This window comes from Rhinatrema bivittatum, chromosome 4 (genome assembly GCF_901001135.1).
Source record: "Rhinatrema bivittatum chromosome 4, aRhiBiv1.1, whole genome shotgun sequence".
Classification (NCBI taxonomy): Eukaryota; Metazoa; Chordata; class Amphibia; order Gymnophiona; family Rhinatrematidae; genus Rhinatrema; species Rhinatrema bivittatum.
Window position 1 is genome coordinate 371,797,876 of NC_042618.1, and position 19,342 is coordinate 371,817,217.

General features: G+C 44.2%; 1 protein-coding gene across 3 annotated transcripts in view; it reads right to left on the reverse strand.

The window, feature by feature from the left end:
* Positions 1-19,342, reverse strand: part of PHF2 (PHD finger protein 2) — a 381,209-nt gene that overhangs the window by 40,912 nt on the left and 320,955 nt on the right. For all 3 annotated transcript variants that reach the window (XM_029600845.1, XM_029600846.1, XM_029600847.1), the window contains 3 exons: positions 15,477-15,655; positions 13,494-13,567; positions 5,841-5,998 (listed from right to left, as the gene is read on the reverse strand). In XM_029600845.1, the coding sequence (XP_029456705.1) occupies positions 5,841-5,998; positions 13,494-13,567; positions 15,477-15,655 (411 nt within the window). The remainder of the gene's footprint in view (positions 1-5,840; positions 5,999-13,493; positions 13,568-15,476; positions 15,656-19,342) is intronic.

Here is a 19,342-nt window from a genome sequence, read left to right on the forward strand (position 1 = left end):
GTAGGTTTTGTTCCGAGATTGTCCATAACCCTTGTGTTTTGTAAATCTCGAGGTGTGCACCCCATCCCCTGCAAGACGCATCTGTGGTTAAGACTGCGTTGTGAGGAGGGGAACTGAACAATGTTCCCTTGGACAGGGTGGAGTTTAGGAGCCACCATGTTATATCTTTTTTCATTTCAGCGGTCAATGATAACTTCTGTGTCAATGGTTGTGAGTGTTGTTTCCATTGGCATTTTAGTCCCCATTGCAGGCGTCTCATGTGTAGCCTGGTGTTTGGAACCGTGAAAACAGCCGCCGTCATGTGGCCTAAGACTACTAAAACCTGTCTCGCTGAAGGTCTCCGAGTATGGTTCAAGGTATGTAGAAGGTGACGGAATTGTGATATTCTGTCGTCTGGTAGCAAGTAGTGTCCAGGCATGATCCTATGAACTGTAACTGTTGTGTTGGTTGTAGGTGTGATTTCTGAAAATTGATGACTAATCCTAATTCCTGTAAGCATTGTATCACCCGATGGAGGTGATCTAGAAGGATATTTGGAGTTGCGACAATTATGAGCCAATTGTCCAGATATGGAAAGATGGTTATACCCTGTTGTCTGAGATGAGCCACCACCACTACCATGCATTTGGTGAAAACCCTGGGTGCAGCCAATAGTCCAAAGGGGAGAACTTTGTACTGGTAGTGTTGATGTCTGTAGCGAAAGCATAGGTAACGCTACGAGGTTGGATGGATTGGGATGTGTGTGTAAGCATCCTTCAGGTCGATGGAACACATCCAATTGTTGGTTTGAATCAGAGGAAGGATTGATTTCAATGACACCATTTTGAATTTCTCTTTGGTGAGAAATTTGTTCAGTTCCCTTAGGTCTAGGATGGGACGAAGTCCACCCGATTTCTTGGGTATGAGGAAGCATGAGGAATAAAATCCTTCTGATTGGGTCCCCGGGGATATTTGTCGTATCGCTTGTTGTTTGCGAAGCAAAGCAATTTCCTCCCCAATTTGTGGTTGAAAACTTTGAATCTTGAGAGTGGAAAGATGAGGTAATATGGGTTTGGAAGTCCCTTGCCACATGATCTTTCCGACCACAGTTAAAACACATGGAAGAGACTGTGGCCTGAGTTCTAGGTACAGAAGACAAGCTATCCACCTCTGAGGGTCGCTGCTGGAGACCTCCACTCTCTGTGCTTCGCCAGGGAGTTTGTGTGGGTTGTCTAACTAGCCTCCTTACCAAGTTGGGCATCAATTGCAACTGGTGGAAGGTTTCCTCCACTTCTAGAGCTCTTTCCAACATAAGCCCAGTGTGGCCGCAGACCCAATTCCACATGGGCTGGTCAAGTTCGATTAAGAATTGTTCCAGAAGCACCTATTGGGATACTTCAAGGCCAGTCTTTGCTGCTGGCTGTAGCTATTTCCAGCTGGCATCCTTCAGGCAATGAAACAGGTTTCAGGAGCTCTCCCCAGGCTGCAGAAACCCTTGCTGGAATGGCTGCCAGTATATTTCTGAGATGAACCCAGCTCTTTCCAGGATAGCGGCCTTGACTTCTGCATAGGTAGCCCTCCCATTTGGATTGGCTGCTTGGAAAGCCGCCTGACTCCTGCCCGTGAGCAAGTTACCCAAGAATGTAATCCAACTGGTTTCGGGCCAAGTTGACAGGTGGATGGTCCTCTCACCGATGGCGCCATATTTTGAATGCTTGGAGGAGACGGTTTTGCCGTCCGGGGTTGAAGAATATTGGCCTTTAAGAAAACTACATAACAAATCCCCTGAGGAAGACTGAGATATCAGTTGAAACATGAATCATGTCGGGAAAGTTATGAATTATGTTCTATAAGCCTTTTCTGGCTTGGCTTAAATGTTTCATTTATTGGGCTAAGTATTCTCTCTTCAACATTCTTTTTGTGAGAATTTAAAAAAAAAAATTTTTTTTGGGTAGTTTAAATGTGGGAATCTTGTTACTTTTTCATGAGAATTCTTGAAAAAAACGTTTGGTAGTTTAAGCAACACATTTATTAAAATATGTTTTGGGAATAAAAATTTAAGGAAACAGATTTAGCAAAATGACAATAAATGATTGAATATATCATATTGCTCTGAAGGCTGAATACAGCTTGCGGCCCATTGCATGGCGAGAGGCTGCAGATTAAAATTTGAGAGCGATTTCTATGATATTGTCATTTGCTTTCAAATAATTTCTTTCTAGATTTTTGTGATTGGACTGTGATCCTTTTCCCTCTCTTTACGCTTTGATGTTTTATATATTTCCTACTTACATATTTCACATTTTATAAAATTAAAAAATACACACATTTTCACTTTTGCGTGCACATATATGCATGTAATAAAAGAGATGGTCTGGGGCATTCTACGGCAGGACCAACATTTATTCACACAGGTTGCTATTTTAAAACACAATTTCCAATTCACTTACATATTTTTACATCTGCTAATTATGTGGCACAAAGTGATATTGAACATGTTTACAGTGTAGTACTGATTGGGTGGGAGGTCTGGGTGAACTAGGAGTTCAGCCTGAAGAACCAGGAAGTTTGTGATGACCTGGAGAAGGACTAGGCAAACTGGTGGACTAATTGGTAAAACTTGATGTACGTATATTCTTGATGTACGCATATTTTAAAATTGGCTGAATTATGTGCGTAAATTGGGACTTATACGAGTAAGTCTTACTTTACTTTTACACGTAAAATATATGTTATTTCAACCCATACTATTGTTTCCTATTTGTTTTTCTATTCTTTTATGAATGCTTTATTAACTGAGCTGCCTACAGCCCTGTCAGTAAGCGGCATACAAAATATATAAATAAATAAATAGATAAATAGATAAATAAATAGATAAATAAATATATGCACATGTATTTTAAAAAAGAGGTAGGAAACGTATGTGTGCGTTCAATGTATTGATATACGTGTTTCAATGCACTGCATGTATTCGCAAATAAGCCTACAAAAGTGCATAAGTTGCAGAGTAGAAAAATGCATTTTTTATAAGAGACGTTAATATCATATATACGGGTTATAAAATACTATAGTAAAACTATGTGCTGCCATATAAATGCTTATATGCCGCTGCTTGCGGTTGTTTGAAAATTATCCTCCCTGCATGTACTTTTGGGACAGAAATGAGTGGTATTTTATTAACTGTAATGCTCCCACTTCACAGTTTATAAAAAGTCTATTCTTAAATCTTTGTGGACTCACTTATGTGCTCAAATGATGTACTGCAAACAGTTTTTAAATATGGGCTCAATACTGTAACATGGAAAAATACCACCCTACCCCCCCCCAAAAAAAAATATCCAAATATGTAAAGTTTTGTTTTTAATTCAACAAGATAGTAAAAGCAGTTTTTAAGTTTCTTGCTTTTTATCTTTCCCAATCCTTTTTAATCCACTTTATAACAAGAAGGTTTATGAGAAGTGTGTCTGTATTTGTACATGTCAGGTGGTCCAAGGGAATCCTAACAGATTTTTTTATTTTTATCCACATCTATGTGTGGATGAGTGCACATGTATCCTGGAAAGCAGGCTCCATTACTTCTTGTTTTGAATTGATTTTCTTAGCTACCTAGGTATTTTGCTCCTCCACATTCATTTCCTAGGCAGTATGTTTCAAGGCAATCCTGTATATTTTTATTATGGTCTTTATTCATATCTATGCAAAACTGTATTTTCCATTTCCTAGTCCTGTTTCTCAATGGTCCCAATCTAGTTGCAGTTTTCATTAGCTTATTCTTTTATAATTTTATTTGGCAGCATTAGCCAGGATTGCTATTTTTGATACTACACAGAGACTATCATAAGAAGAAAAATTACAACCCATACCGTTGGCGTACTCTCCTACAGACTCCTGCACAGCCAACTGTCTCTACTGAGGAACCCCAGCAAACTCTGACAATTATGCAAATTACTTATGCATAAATTAAAGTTACTGTGAAATTATAGTAATTTGTCAGTGCATGAATAAATATTAGGAATCTGCTGAAGTATTTAGTAAATGATTGACGATAGTAACTTACATAGTCTGTCTACATATGAGATATATTTCAATATTTTAATCTCCCTAATTCATCTGGAAGATGTACTTATCATCGGAGTTAACAACCACCATTGGCCAGGGTGGAAAAATATATAGAAAAGTTACCAGCCCACAGTTCTTTGTAATTTAATATTTTTTTCCTCAGATTATTTTTCTGTTTTTTTTTTTTATTTTTTTGTATTTCGTTTAGCATTTATCTGTGGGAGAATGTTTTTTTCCCTCATTTGTTTTTCTTTCCTTCCTTCTCCCTCACTTCCTCTCCTTTCTTCTTTCTCTGCAAGCATCTCTTCCCCAAAGTCACTTTCCGTATCCACTATCCAGCAACAACTCTACCTCTAGTATCCCAGTAAGACCCACACCAATATTTCTTTCTGCCAGTAGCTCAGCAGGGAGTTCAGCAACATATACTCCTCCAGCATGCAGCTGCACTGGCATCTCCTCTTGATGACCCGACAAGGGCCACGCTTAGCAACGGCTGCATGTTCTCCGCAACGAAGCCAGCCAAAGGCCCCTGCTGCATCTGTTCATTTCACAGATGAGCAGGTGCCAGAAATGATAATTTTTTAAATATTTCCATTCCTGGTATTGGCCAAAACTAGCTGGTCACTTACTATGGGCTCAAAGATGGCAAGTAAATTCATGCTTCCACCTTTTCTAGCTGCTCTCTTACCGTTAAGGAAAAATTAGTCATAAAATCCTTGAAAACATCTATTTCTCCATTACATATTCTTAGAATAACACAAACAATATATGAATGTTAGTGTAGGCAAACATTAACCCTGGTTCTGGACCATCAGATAAAACTGAGCTGCTATAGTAATGCTGTGCTATGTTTTCCTACATATGAATTGTGACAGGACCTAAAGTGTTCCCGTGCTTACAGTTCTGAAATCAATTTGACTACAATGGAAAGCCACAGAATGCAAACCAGATTCTCACTGCATCACCCGATTCCCACAAATATGACATCGCAGCAGTGTGTTCCAGTGCTCCTTTTCATGAGATACCATTGACAAAATTCTTCCTAAAATACTCAGTTAAAGTTATCCAATTCCTTCATCTGTGGTGGCCACAACATAATCCATTGCTGGCCACATTTGAGAAACACTGAAGGATACATTTTAAAAGCCTGGTGCATGCATTAATTAGGGGATGCACGAATAAGTCAGGCTTGTGCACGCCAAGTGAATTTTAAAAGCTGATGAGATATGTGTGTATCTCCCGCAGCAGGCACATCTAGAAAGTTTTCAAAAAGGGGCAGGGCGTGGGCATGATCTGAGGAGGGCATGGGCATTTTGGAGCATGAACCTGAGATGTGAGTGTAAATACTTAAGCGATCCAGCATTGCCAGAGGCCCCCTGCCACGTAACTTTACTTCTGCTATAGTTGACATGCAAGTTAAAAAAAATAAAGAAAAATAGGCAGATCTGTGGGGGTTTTAAGGGTCAAGGATAACTGCAGGGGAGTGAAGGCTATTAAACTAGGGGGGTTTGGAGGTCCTATCTCTTAACTGGGCGAACTGGGGACGAAATGGTGAAACTGGGACTAGTGTCAGCGCACACTCCTTTTGAAATCCCCCGATTTACACAGTAGACATGGCATTTGCACGTACATGCGCGCACGCCAGGCTATTTTATAATATGCAAGCATATATGCACGCAAGTTATAAAATAGCTGCGTCTCTGGGCGCGGGCCAACACACGTGTGCACATGTGTGCCCGCACACTGGTTTGAAAGTTACCATCCCAGTATATAGTGGTAAATTTTACCTGGGTAGGCTTTACCTGTTTGAATTGTACTCCAATCCCCCAACTTCTTTGCTTGCCTGAAGGAGATCCAGGATTCCTGCAGAACTCCCAGACTCTTTCTTTACTTTGGAATTACGTCCTGGCTTTGCCTCCGTGTCAATGTGAAGGGATCCTTCATCTGAGGAATCATCACTCTACCCAAATTCAAAAGGGGCACAAAGAACAAAATAAAGTTAGGATACATTGGCATTGAAAACAAACCCAAGGAAGTTGCTTAGAGTGCACACACATTACTAGTATGTGTCAGCGACAGATGGTTGTAGATGGGGATCACTGATATAATTTCTGCTCCAGTATGCAACATTAGGGTCATATATTTATGTTCTTCAGAAAGGCAGTAAACAATAGTTAGTTAATAAAAGTAGCATGGTTCAGAGAAAGCTGTACTCTTCATAGTTCTTCAGACTGCTGAAACTGCTCCTCTGCATCTCCTCTGGATCTCTAGGAGCAGGCATGTTTGGAGCAGTTCAGACATTGGCTCATTTGGAATGGAATCCGACTGATTTATGTGGTATGTGTGATGTCACTTAAAACATCATAGCCAACATGACCTAATCAGAACCAGTAAAATGTGAAAAGCAGAGTTGCTAACCTGTAACAGGTGTTCTCCTAGGACAGCGGGATGTTAGTCCTCACATGTGGATGACATCATCAGATGGAGCCCGGCACGGAAAACTTTTGCTCAGTGTGCCAATCAAAGTTTCTAGAAACTTTGATTGGCACACTGAGCATGCCACTAACCATGCATCACGTGGGGTCCCTCTTCAGTCTCATAATATAGAATTTATGAAAAATCAAAAATAAAAACAAGGAGAAACCCAACTCCACAGGATAGCAGGCGGGTTTCCTGAGGACTAACATCCTAGGAGAACACCTGTTACAGGTAAGCAACTCTGCTTCCTCCTAGGACAAGCAGGATGATAGTCCTTACATGTGGGTGAATCCCTAGCTACAGGCTGTTCCTGACCAACAAGCAAGACTAAGAGGCACTTAACCACATGCCAACAGTCACAATATAGGTGCTGTTAGTAACAGGGAGACAGCCTGAACCCGAACATTGGGCCTTAGGCAGGAAGAATTGGGTTCTACAGCTGAAAGAGATTCCGAAGGATGGTCTGGCCAAAACTGCTATTGTGTCAGCCATCCTTGTCCAGACAATAGTGAGAAGTGAAAGTAGGGGAGATAATTCCACGTCGTAGCCTTGCAGATCTTGACAACGTGGAAGATCCAGAAGTGGGCCACCAAATTCACCATGGCTCTGACAGAATGAGCCGTGAAATGGCAACCAAGCTGCAGTCCCACCTGAGTGTAGCAGAAGGAGATGCAGTCTGCTAACCAGTTGGACAGTGTCTGCTTGGCAACAGCAACTCCCAATCTAATCCTTTCAAAAGAGACGAAGAGTTGTGTGGTCTTCCTGTGGCCTGCTGTCCGCTCCAAGTAGAAGGCTAAGGCCCTCTTGCAATCCAAGCTGTGCAAAGCCCATTCACCCTGGTGCGAATGAGGCTTGGGAAAAAAGGTGGGCAAGATGATTGATTAAGATGAAAATCCGTCACCACCTTAGGCAGGAACTTAGGGTCTGTGCACAGGACCACCCTATTGTGAAAGAATTTCGTGTAAGTTGGATATAACACCAAGGCCTGAAGTTCGCCGACCCTGCGCACTAAGGTGCCCGCCACCAAGAAGATGACCTTCTAGGTCAGGCACTTCAGGTCACAAGTGCACTAAGGCTCAAAAGGAGCCTTCATAAGCTGGGCCAAGACTACACTGAGGTCTCAGGACATCATGGGGGGGCCTTAGGCAAAGCTTCAGCTGAAGTACACCCTGCATAAAGTGCCCCATGATAAGTTGAACCAAGATGGGCAAGTCATCCACACCTTGGTTGTAGACCCCAATAGCACTGAGATGTACCCTGACGGAGATGGTCTTTAGGACAGCCTGAAAAAGGTGCAGGACATAATCAAGTAGCTGCAGTGTGTAGCAAGCAAATGGATTCAAGCTGTGTTGCTCACACCAAACGGAGAACCTCCTCCACTTTAGGCCACAAGACTTCCTAGTGGAAGGCTTTCTGGATGCCACCAGGACACATCATCCGAGAGGTCCAGGAGCTGTAAAATCACCCTCTCAACATCCAAGCCATTACGGACAAGGAATGGTGGTTGGGATGGTGCAGCCTGCCCTAATCCTTCATGAAAAGGTCTGGGGAGGTCCCTAGACTGATTGTCTTCCGAAGGGAGAGATCCTGCAGGAGTGGGAACCAGATCTGTCGTGGCCAATAGGAAGTGATGAGAATCATGGTGCCCTCACTGCCCTGGTCCTATTGGAGCTTCAGGAGAATCTTCGACACCAACGAAAATGGAGAATATGCATACAGAAGGCCCTGGCCCCAGTGGTGGAAGAAGGCGTCTGATGCTAGTCTGCAGTCTTCCCTGAAAAGGGTGCAGAAGGAAGCTACCTGTTAGTTGCAGGGAGAAGCGAAGAGATCCATGTTCAAGGTTCCCCACTGACGGAAGATCCAATCCGCAACCTCCTGCTTCAGGGACCACTTGTGGGGGCGGAAGGAATGGCTTAAGTCATCCACCACCACATTCTCCAACCCGGCAGGTACAGATTTGTACCTGGCAGGTACAAATCTGGTCATGGGACAGTGCTCATGACCAGATTTGGACTGCCTCCTGGCAGAGGAGGAGCAACTTTGTACCCCCCCTGCTTGTTGAGGTACCACATCACCACTTGGTTGTCTGAAAACGCCCAAAGAGCATATTGGATCGTCTGGAGCTCCAGGAAGTTTATCTGAAACGTCATTCCTGAGCAGACCACTGACCCTGGGTGTGGATGCCATCCACTTGGGCACCCCAACCCAGGAGGGAAGTATCCATGCTGAGCACAATTTGAACAGGGGAGGTTTGAAAGGGCACCCCTATCACCAAACTGGATGGATTCTCCCACCTCACCAAGGAGTTCCAGAGTGGTGGAGTAACACAGATGCGCACCCAAAGGTTCTGGGTGGCCTGGCACCACTGGGACCACAGGGTGCACTGCACCCTGTACATTTGCAGTCAAGTGAAGGGAGTAACATGGACTATCGCAGCCATGTGCCCCAACAGTCGCAGCATGCGGTGCGCTAAGAACTGGTGCTTCCGAGAGATCTCTCCCACCAGGAACTCTAAGGTAAGCACTCGATCCCACGGCAGAAATGCCCTGGCTTGTGTCGTGGCGAACCTGGAACCAATAAAGTCCAGCTGAGTCACGGAGACAAGTTGAGACTTCGGGTAGTTGACCAGAAAACCCAGGGTCTCCAACATCCAAATGGTGGAGTGCAGGGACCACAGCGCCCCTTCCTGGGTGGCGCTTTTGATGAGCCAGTCGTCCAGGTAGGGAAAAACTTGATTCCGCAGCCTCCACAGGTAGGCCCCTACCACTGCTAGGCACGTGGTAAAGACTTGGGGCACAGACGCCAGGCCATATGGTAGCACCCGATACTGGAAGTGTTCTTTGCCCACCACAAACCGGAGGTATTTTTGTGGACCTGGGAAATCCCAATGAGGGTGTAGGCGTCTTTTAGATCAAGGGAGCTAAGCCAGTCCCCCCTTCTCCACAGGAGAGGAATCAGGGCGCCCAGCAAGACCATCTTGAATCTTTCCCATTTCAGGAAAAGGATGAACGCCCCTGTTCTCTTTGGAATCAGGAAATACCTGGAGAAGAAGCCGCTCCCTTGTTGCCTTAGTGGAACGGGTATGATTGCCCTGGCCATTACAAGGGTGGAGAGCTCCACCAAGAGTATTGCCTGATTCGCAGAAGGGCCCCATTCAGGGCATGGGGGAGAGTCTGGGGGAACACCCTGAAAGTGCAACCTGTATCCCCAATGAGTAATTAATAGGACCCACTGGTCTGAGGTAACTATCAGCAAATGGTCTGCGAAGAACTGTTGCCGGCCTCCGACTGGAGGGTCTGCCGTCGAGGACACGGGATGCTGGCCTATGCTCCCTCTCAGCCAGTTAAAACCCAGTGACGGGGCTTTGCTGGGGCGCTGGGTGAGTCCTAGGGGCCCGTTGTTGCCTTGGGTTTACCCTAGGTCTCGCCCACTGAGACCTCACCCTTTCCGCTGGAGGGATGGTAAAAAGGGTGCCTCGGTCCTTGCCACAAGGGCTTCTTGCCGGAGGACTGTGGTTCCAAGGTGCTGGAACGTCTCATGATGATCCTTCAGCTGGGTTACCGCATCTTTAATTTTGTCCCCAAAGAAATTCTTTCCGGTACAGGGCAAGTCTGCAATCCACTCCTGAACCTCCAGGCGGAGGTCAGAGGCACGGAGCCAAGCCATATGGGGGCATCAATGCCCGCTGTGGCCACTCTTGCTGCTGTGTCAAATACGTCTTAAGTGGACTAGACTTTATGTTTGTCGCACTCCAAGCCCTGCTGGACCTCCATCAGGAAGTCCTCCTGTAGCTGCTGAGGCAGGCGCTAACCAGTTCTTGGACGTGTCATGCGACACCCCCAGGCACAACACACAGACCTCGTGCATACGCTTTCCTGCAGTAAGGGAAGGGGGTTCCTGGGGGGGGGGGGGAATGGGTTTGGGTTGGGTTTGAACTTACACACACATTTTCAAGTTTTCAAACGTATACACTTATTTTCCTCTAAAAAGATCATGCACATACATTAGCAGGCATAAATGTGTGCAAGTAATTTTGTGGTATAGACTTTCAAAGCAAAAACTGGTGCATATTTTCCTTTTGAATGTTATTGTAAAAGCTGTGCATAAAAAGTACTCCCAGACTTTACACAAATGTGGGCAGTTACAAAATTACCTCTATTAAGAATGTATATAACAACGGGCAGAGTTATCAGCATGCCTCAGACTATAACCCTGTCTGCTCCTTATCTGCTATTTTTTTTTGTCCACAAATATTTTAGCATTTTCAATCACCTGGCAATACCCCATTTTTAATTAGCACATTTCTTAGGGATCATTTATCCACTGTTTCTATTATATTAAAACTCTGCATGATAAATGTTCTGTTAGCATGGGGTTCTGACAACAATCAGCACAGCAGCTCCCATATTTTGCTTACATCTGTAATGAAAGAAATGGTTGATAAGGAGGACTCTGCAAAATATTTAGAATTCAATAATTAGAAAAGCCAAATAACTTGCTAAAGATATTTAGTAGGAAAGGTCTCCTGCTGAATATACTCAGATAAAGCTTTGCCTCTGAATATAATCAGTTAAGGATATCCAGGTATGTGTATATTGTTTATGCTCAAAATATAGCCGGGTAACCTAAAAAAATAATTCTACTGGGTCAACTGGGTCAACTGGCTCAATTCCCACCCCCAAAACACTAAAAAAAAAAAAAAAGTCAGGACATAGTACCCAATTCCCCCTCTCCACCCCAACTAAAATTTTTAAATAAAAATCATGGGCCATAGCGGTGCAAAGTCATTCCCCTCTCCCCCTCTCATATGCATATTTTAATTCAAATCTTGGCAATGGCCCCACTCCTGCCAACTGCCCCACTCACCTAAAACCACTATCCCCACCCTGCCACCATGCCCAGAACTTCCAAAAAACCCCCCAGGGATGAGCCGGGAGTTAATATGGTCTTACAGTACTCCCAGCCGCTTTCAACATTGCTCTGACGGTGATGCTGGCAGCATACACTAACAACTGCTGCCAGAGCAATGTTGGAAGTGGCTGGAAACATGGTAACACTGTACTGGCTCCCAGCTCATCCTTGGGGGGGAATCTTATGTGTTCTGGGAGGGGCAGCTGGGTGGGAGTAGGGGCTCTGAGAAGGTGGGGAGGAAGGGAGGGAAGGGTAGTTGACAGCGGGGGGTCGTGAGGGGGTACCTCGGGCTACTGTGGCTCGTGAATTTATTTTCTTTTAGGGGGAGGAGGAATCAGGTGTTTTGCCCCTATTGTTTTTAGTATTTTAGGGAGTGTGGGGGATTGGACCTACTGGCCCAAAAGTTGTTGTGTTTTTTGGTTGGTTTTTTTTTAAGTTATTCGGCGATATTTGAAATATTGCTGGGTTGGGTTAAAGTTATCCAATTACACATACCCAGATAACTGTAGCTCTGCCCCTTGCCAGACCACCTCCAAAATATTCCCAATTTATGCGGATTAAGTTTTACCTTGCTAAAAACTTGTCTGGATAAATTGAAACCAGTCAGCGTAGTAGGCTTTTTAAATCCCTTGGTTTGGCCAGCTGAATCCTGAACTTAGCCAAATAAACCATTTGAATATGGATCTCTTAATATCTTAGGGAGAGGGGGAACAGTCCAATATTTAGAGCAATGAGCTAGAAACCAGGAAATATGAGTTCAAGTCTTGCTTCTGACATTGGCATCAATGTCAATATCCCTTGTTAATATCACGGGAAGATCACTTTTCATCCCCTGCCACCAGCGGTGCTTACAGGCCCACAGGTACAAAAGCCAATTTTCAAAGAGAAACTCCTTTGAGTTAGCCTTTGAAAATCTTGTAGAAGGCCATTGCCGCAGGGATTGTTTACCCAGGAGTGTAAATTAGGCACGGGGATATAAAAACCCTGGCGCCATTCTTTTTCCCTGCAGGAAAGAGCACCTGTGCTGTGGACAGAATGCATGTTATTCCGCACATGGGGGATGGGCAATTTTCAAAAGTTGTTTTTGCCCACAGTAAACACGCATTTACCCATGCATATCCCTTTGAAAATGTCCCCCTTTATTTTCCATTGCTTCGGGTACTTACTTAAATTGCAAGCTCTTCAGAGAACAGGCTCATTGCACATGTATGTAATCTTTTGTTTGGTACCCTACTTTAGGGTGCCACGTAAATGATGAAAGAAGAAATAATTTATAACGTCTCGAGAATGGGGAGAATGTTAATGATTTGGATTATCTAAAAGTTCAGCTTAAAAGGTAAATTTTAAAAGCCGGGTGTGTGCCAAAATTGGGAGATATGCATGCATGTAGGACATGTGTGCGTCCATCTGATTTTAAAAGCCGTCCTCATGCGCACACATCTCCTGATATGTCAATTTCTCACTTTGAATGAAAAAGGGGCATGGTGTGAGCGTTCTGGGATGGGACCAAGAGATATGCGTGCAAGTACGTATGTGCCTGGATGTGTGCCCAGGTCCAGTGCCACAAAGGTTTACTTCTGCTATGGAGGAGGTAGAAATAAAAAAATAATAATACTGGCATCCCTCAGGGGGTTAAGGAGTCTGAGGTAATTGGAGGGGGAGGGGGAAGGTTATAAGGTTATAGAACCAGAGGGATTTCAGGGACCTTAGTCTAGACTGGGTGAACGGGTGGACGAATTGGTGAAACTAGCCATGGCCTGGATGCTAGCCTGTTATAAAATTCCCCCACTTGTGTGGTTTGAACCAGATTGTACACGGCTGTGATTGCCCACATATGTGCACCTAGGCTATTTTACAACATACATGTGTATATACGTGTATATTAAAAAGATTGCTGCATCTCTGGGTGCGTAGTGACTCATACCTGTATATGTGTGCCCGCATGCTCCTTTGATAGTTACTGTCCCTATTCACAAATAAAGCTCTCCATGAGATCACATGAAATAGCAATTCTGATGCAGAATCTACTTTTACTTTTACATTGTGAAGATTAAACAATATCATACCTTGTACGTCACAGATTGAACCTTTGGCTTTTTGAGTGGAGTGTGTTGTACAGTTTCTTTCTTGTCAGATAAAACTAAAAGAAAATAAACATAGCCATCACATTCCTATGGAGTCAAACAATAACAAATAATCTTTTAGTTGCACAAATGATATTTTCTTTAATAGAAATAGCTCGATCAAAGCTTTACTATTCCTAGATCATGATCCATGAGCTTCTTAATGAATGATCTTTGGTTCCCCAAGGAAGGGGATGGAGAGAAGCAAGGATGTGCATTTCCAGGCCATGATTCACAGGTCACTGTTATTTTTCAGAGTTCGGGGGATGACTACATTTCTGAGTAACAAACCTCTTAGACTTATTTAGAAGAGAGATGTGTTTTTAATATGATAATGCACTAGTTATTTGTTTAATTGGTCACCACTTAGCAGTTTTTCTGCTATAGGCGGTATAAACAAATATGCCAATAAATAAATAAATATACGGATATCTCAAGGCGGTTATGCCAAAATAACACTTCTTCTGACCCTTTCTAAATAAGAGTTTTACTCATGCAAGAAAATGCAAAATAAGATTATCGGCGGCTAACAACCCTCCCCACCCCCACCCCCCAAAAAAAAACATTTAGAATTTTCCTTCCCACTCAATAAACAGTTCTCAAGTGTTTTTATTTTTTATTAATACAGAGTGACTGTGGCCCAAACATAGTTCATACCAGCTGTTGCATTATTATGTAAATTAATATAGGGAGGATAATTTTTAAAGCCATTTCTGTGAAAAAAGGCTTTAAAATATTTGCCTACCTTTTATGCAGGTAAATTTACCCGCAGTAGGAAGAGGCATTCCGGGAATGGGGCTGAGGAGTAATTTACACTTACATGCATAGGGCCGGATTTTGAAAAGGTTACGTGCGCTAGGCCTATTTTAAAAAGGCCCGGCAGCGAGCGTAAAGCCCTGGGATGCGCGTAAGTCCCGGGGCTTGCAAAAAGGGGCAGGGAGGGGGTGGGGTGTGGGCGGGGAGGGGCGGTCCGGGGGCAGGGCAGGGGTGGGGTCAGCGGCTCCTGGCACAGCGGCCATTTGCTCCTGTGTCGGGGATCGTGCGCCGGCAATTGGCCAGCGCGCACAACTTGCACCTGCCCAGAGGCAGGAAAAAAAGGTAAAATGGAAATTTTTTTTGGGGGGGGAAGGTTAGGGGAAGGGGTGGGAAGGTCAGGATAGGGGGGAGGTAACGGGGGAAGGCTGCGCGACTCGGCGCGCGCAAGGTGCAGAATTGTACACCCCCTTGCGCGCACCAACCCCTGATTTTATAACTTGCGCGCTCCTGCGCGCGCAAGTTATAAAATCAGGTGTACGTGTGCGTGCGCCTGATAGTGCCACATATGTATGCCCGCGTACACCTTTTAAATATCTACCCCATACTTTTGAATTTTCAGAAGCATACAAGTATTTTTCCCTGAAAAAAAAATGCATATACATTAGCAGGTTTAAATGGATGTGGGGGGATTTTTTCTGGGTTAATTTTCAAAAGAAAAGCATGCGGGTAATGAATAACCAGACTTTTCACCAACATGGGCAGTTTCAAAATTATCCCTTGTTTTCAAAATGTTTTACCTGGGTAAAATTGTGGGACTGAAAATTGCTCCATACTGCTGTGAAAAGAACTTGTGCTGTGAAATGGCGCAAATATTTTTACCAGTGACATAAAGAACGGGATCTGGGGAAGGGAAAAACTGGTAGATCAGGAAAAACTGAGATCGCCGCAAATGATTTACTGCATGAAACCTGCATCTGCCAAATCAGACTGAAGTATCTTATTTGTCGACTAGTCCTGCATTTTCAAAGGGCAGGACACAGGAGCACTTGCAATCTTCCTGGGCACTTTGATTAGCGCAGCCTTGTCATAAATATGCAAGTTATAGTTCTACTCTACTACTTTGGATACAAGGTTTTCAACGAGAAAACAGGTAGTACTGGACTCCCTTACAAGATAGGTCTCTCTTTGCAGTATTCTTTTTTCTTCTGATTGGAAACTCATCAATCTTTAGCTCTCCATCATCTGAAACATATTCATATTCATCCCGCACAGGCTTCGTTTTATCTTCTTTAAAGTTTTGCAAGGATCCAAAAATGCTTGGACTTATTTGGGGTTTGACTCCTTTTGAACTGTTCAAGAAAAAGTAATTCTTATTAGAGAACATTACAACTTCACTTTACAGCAAGGATGCATATTAAAACAATGTGTCTGTACTGTGTGTTATTGTACAATAAAAAAGTAGTACAAAATGAGAATACATAAAATAAACACATAAATAAATAAATAAATAAATAAATAAATAAATATGGATCAAACAAAAAAGATTCAAGAAAATGTATTATAAATACATAAAAAATATATCCAAAAAATACTTGAATTCCAGAGACCTTCAAGGAAATTACGCCAACAATATATGTCACCGGTCCACTGGTCATATATTTCAAAAACTATTTCTATTTCTATGTTTACATTTTATATTTAATTTGTAGGACCGACACTGAATCGGCTTCTAAAATTAGAAAGGCAGTCTCTGTTTAAAGTCCACTTTATTATTTCATTAGTGACTAAAAACTTTCTTTGAAAACCTTTATAGCAGTCTCATAAGCGGTGAGTACCAAAAATAGATGTATTTAATCTCTGCCCTAAAGTCATCACAACGTGAGCAAGCCAAATAGAATAGTACTTATCTTGCTGGACATATAACGATCAAAAACCCCAGCATGAATCCATGTTTTGAAAGCCATGAATAAGGATCAACAAATATCAATAAAATGAAGTGAATCTCTATATAAAAAAATTTCAAGTTGGATTAATCACTTGAAGTTGGATGACATGTGAGCATATAGAAGAAGAAACCCCCTGATGCAGACTGGCTTTTGAAACATGGATTCATGCTGGGGTTTTTGATCGATATGTCCAGCAAGATAAGTACTATTCTATTTGGCTTGCTCACGTTGTGATGACTTTAGGGCAGAGATTAAATAAATCTTTTTTGGTACTCACCTCTTATGAGACCGCTATACAGGTTTTCAAAGAAAGTTTTTTAGTCACTAATGAAATAATAAAGTAAAGTGGACTTTAAACCGAGAGTGGCTTTCTAATTTGTTGGTCCTACAAATTAAATAAAAAAACATAAAATGTAAACATAGAAATAGAAATAGTTTATAAATTCATAAACCATAAAACATAAAATGATACAAAGAACACTAAAAACAGAAACCAGTATGGCCATGTTTCAACAATAATGTCTGCATCAGAGGTCAACAGATATCACAGGTAGTCTAGTAATTAGAGCAGCAGGCTGTGACCCAGAGAAACCAGGTTCAAATTCCACTGCTGCTCCTTGTGACCTCAGACAAGTTACATCACCCTCCATTTTCTCAGGTACAAACTTATAGTGCAATCCATCAACCCATCTTAAGGCAATAATGTGCAATAAACACTGTATATCACAGAATATAGTCATACCACACATGTTTCAGGCCAGATTCTTGCCCTTATGACAATGAACTAATTTGCATTCCTGAACATACCCAGATCAGTCCAGACCAGTGGGTTGTGCATTCCTAGCAGCAGATGGAGTCAGAGAACAAAAACTTTGGGCACTGCTACATAACAGAGAGTGCCACCTGCAGTCCCTCACTATTTCTCTGACTCCAGCAGATGGTAGAGATGCAAACATGCAGTCTGTTAGTTAGTTAAAAAAAAAAAAAAAGTATTAGGGAAAGTTTTTTTCCTAGGTTAGGCTAGTTAGTAGTTAGCTGGCTAGCTTCCTGAGGTGTTAGGCACCTTCGTGGGCCATCCCTCAGTTGAAGCCGGGCGACCGGGGAGTTAGACACCCCTGCCTAAGTCTCGCCCACAACAGTCCAGTGACTTTGATAGCCAGGGGCTCCTGGTTCTCTCGACCACTAAGGAGGCTCCCCTCATTCCTTTCCTCAGGCCTCAGGAGTTTCTGTTTAGTTTCTTGGAAAAAAAAAAGGAAAAAAGAAACTGATCCTTTTCAAGGTAGGAGGAGTTTGTTCTGGGGACGGGCCATGCCATTTTGTCGGCAGGCCAGTCGGAGTGGGGAGTTCGATCCCGCGGGTCTCAACAACGGCCCGGGGCTCTGGGTAGGTTAGCGGGGGGAAGGCCTTCACGCACGTGCTAGGCCGCATTTTTTCGCACCAGAAGTTCTCCACAGAGCCGTTTTCGCACCTGCAGGGAATTTGTTATTTTTAGCTACTCCAACCGCACGAAGGTTTCCCGGCTTCATTTTTTTTTTTTTTTTAACTGCCGACCGCATGGCTGCTCGGTTCTGTGTATGGTACCCCAACACAAATTGGGGACCTGCCGCGTGTGTGGCATGCCAGGGCAGGCCCTAGATGCTAGTTCCCTCTGTTCTGCCTGCTCCTCAGGGCAGGAGGGTACTTCCTTGGAGGAGACATCAGGCAGACAGGGGCTCCGTTCCTCCAGGCCGCGGTCCTCCTCAGCGGGGGAGGATGGCTCGAGGCGGGTGTAGCGGGAGGAGGAGGCCCCTCCCATTCTATCCCCAGTGGAGCATATTTCCACTTTTGGGAATGACCTTGGGCTACCGGATCCTCCTGCTGAGTGGGGTGCCGATGCGGGGGAGTTCTGTCCTGAGTTTGTGCTGCTGCTGCATCAGGCGTACCTGGCTAGGAAACAGGCGATCCTGAAGAGAGCAGCGTGACCGGATGTTTTGGCGGAGCCTCCACCTAAGCGAGTATCCACGTGGCCCCTGAACGCTCGAGTCGAGGATAGGTTGCCGGTCCCGCTCAGGGATCCCTCGGGTTCCGGAGCAGATCAGGATCCGGGACTCACCCATGATATGGGTGATGGAAACCAGGACGACCCGGACCCAGACGACCTCCCACCCTCCTTCCACCCCCTGCATCAATGGTGGGGGTGGAAGGAAATTAGAATTAAAAAGCTACCAATAAGGGCCCTGAACTCAATGGTCGGAGTAACAGATAAGTATGAGAAAATAAGTGGGAAAGCTTGCTGGGCAGACTGGATGGGCCTATTTGTCTTCTTCTGCTGTCATTTCTATGTTTCTATGACCTCATTCCCATTACCTAAAAAGGTCTGCAAGCTGGTGACCCGGGAATGGGACTCGCCAGATGCTGATTTGAAAGTGGGTAGAGCTATGGCGAAACCTTATCCCCTGTCACAAGGTGTTTTGGATCTTCTGAAGGATCCGAAGGTGGACGCGGTGGTGTCTGCCGTGACCTTTCCTGTGGCCGGGGCCACTGTGCTGAAGGACATACAGGACCGCAAGCTAGAGATACACCTTAAGCGAGTCTTCGAGGTCTCTGCACTGAGTCTCAGGGCAGCGACTTGTGCCAGCCTCATGCAGAGAGCCTGTCTTTGTTGGGTCCAGAAGGCATCTGCAGCTCCGAGTGCCAACAGCATGGGGCTCTTACAAGCCACACGATTGGAGGCAGGTGTTGCCTATGTCGCAGATGCGTTGTATGACTTGGTTCGGACCTCGGAGTGTAGTATGGTGTCCACGGTCACGGCTCGTAGGCTCCTCTAGTTGCAGAATTGGTCAGCAGATTTGTCTTACAAGTCTCAACTCTGTAACCTCCCCTTTAAGGGCAAGCTTCTCTTCGGGGAGGATCTGGACCAATTGGTAAAATTACTGGGGAGTCCAAAGGCAACAGACTTCCGGAGGATAGGAAACCTTCTGGGAAGGTTTTACCCCCTTTAGCTCATTTTTGGGATTCTCGCAGATTTCGCATTGGTAGGTCTTCAGCTCCTTTGGGGCCGAGGCCAGTCTCGGGGCATCAGCAGTCCTTTCATGGAGGTCGGCACCCAGG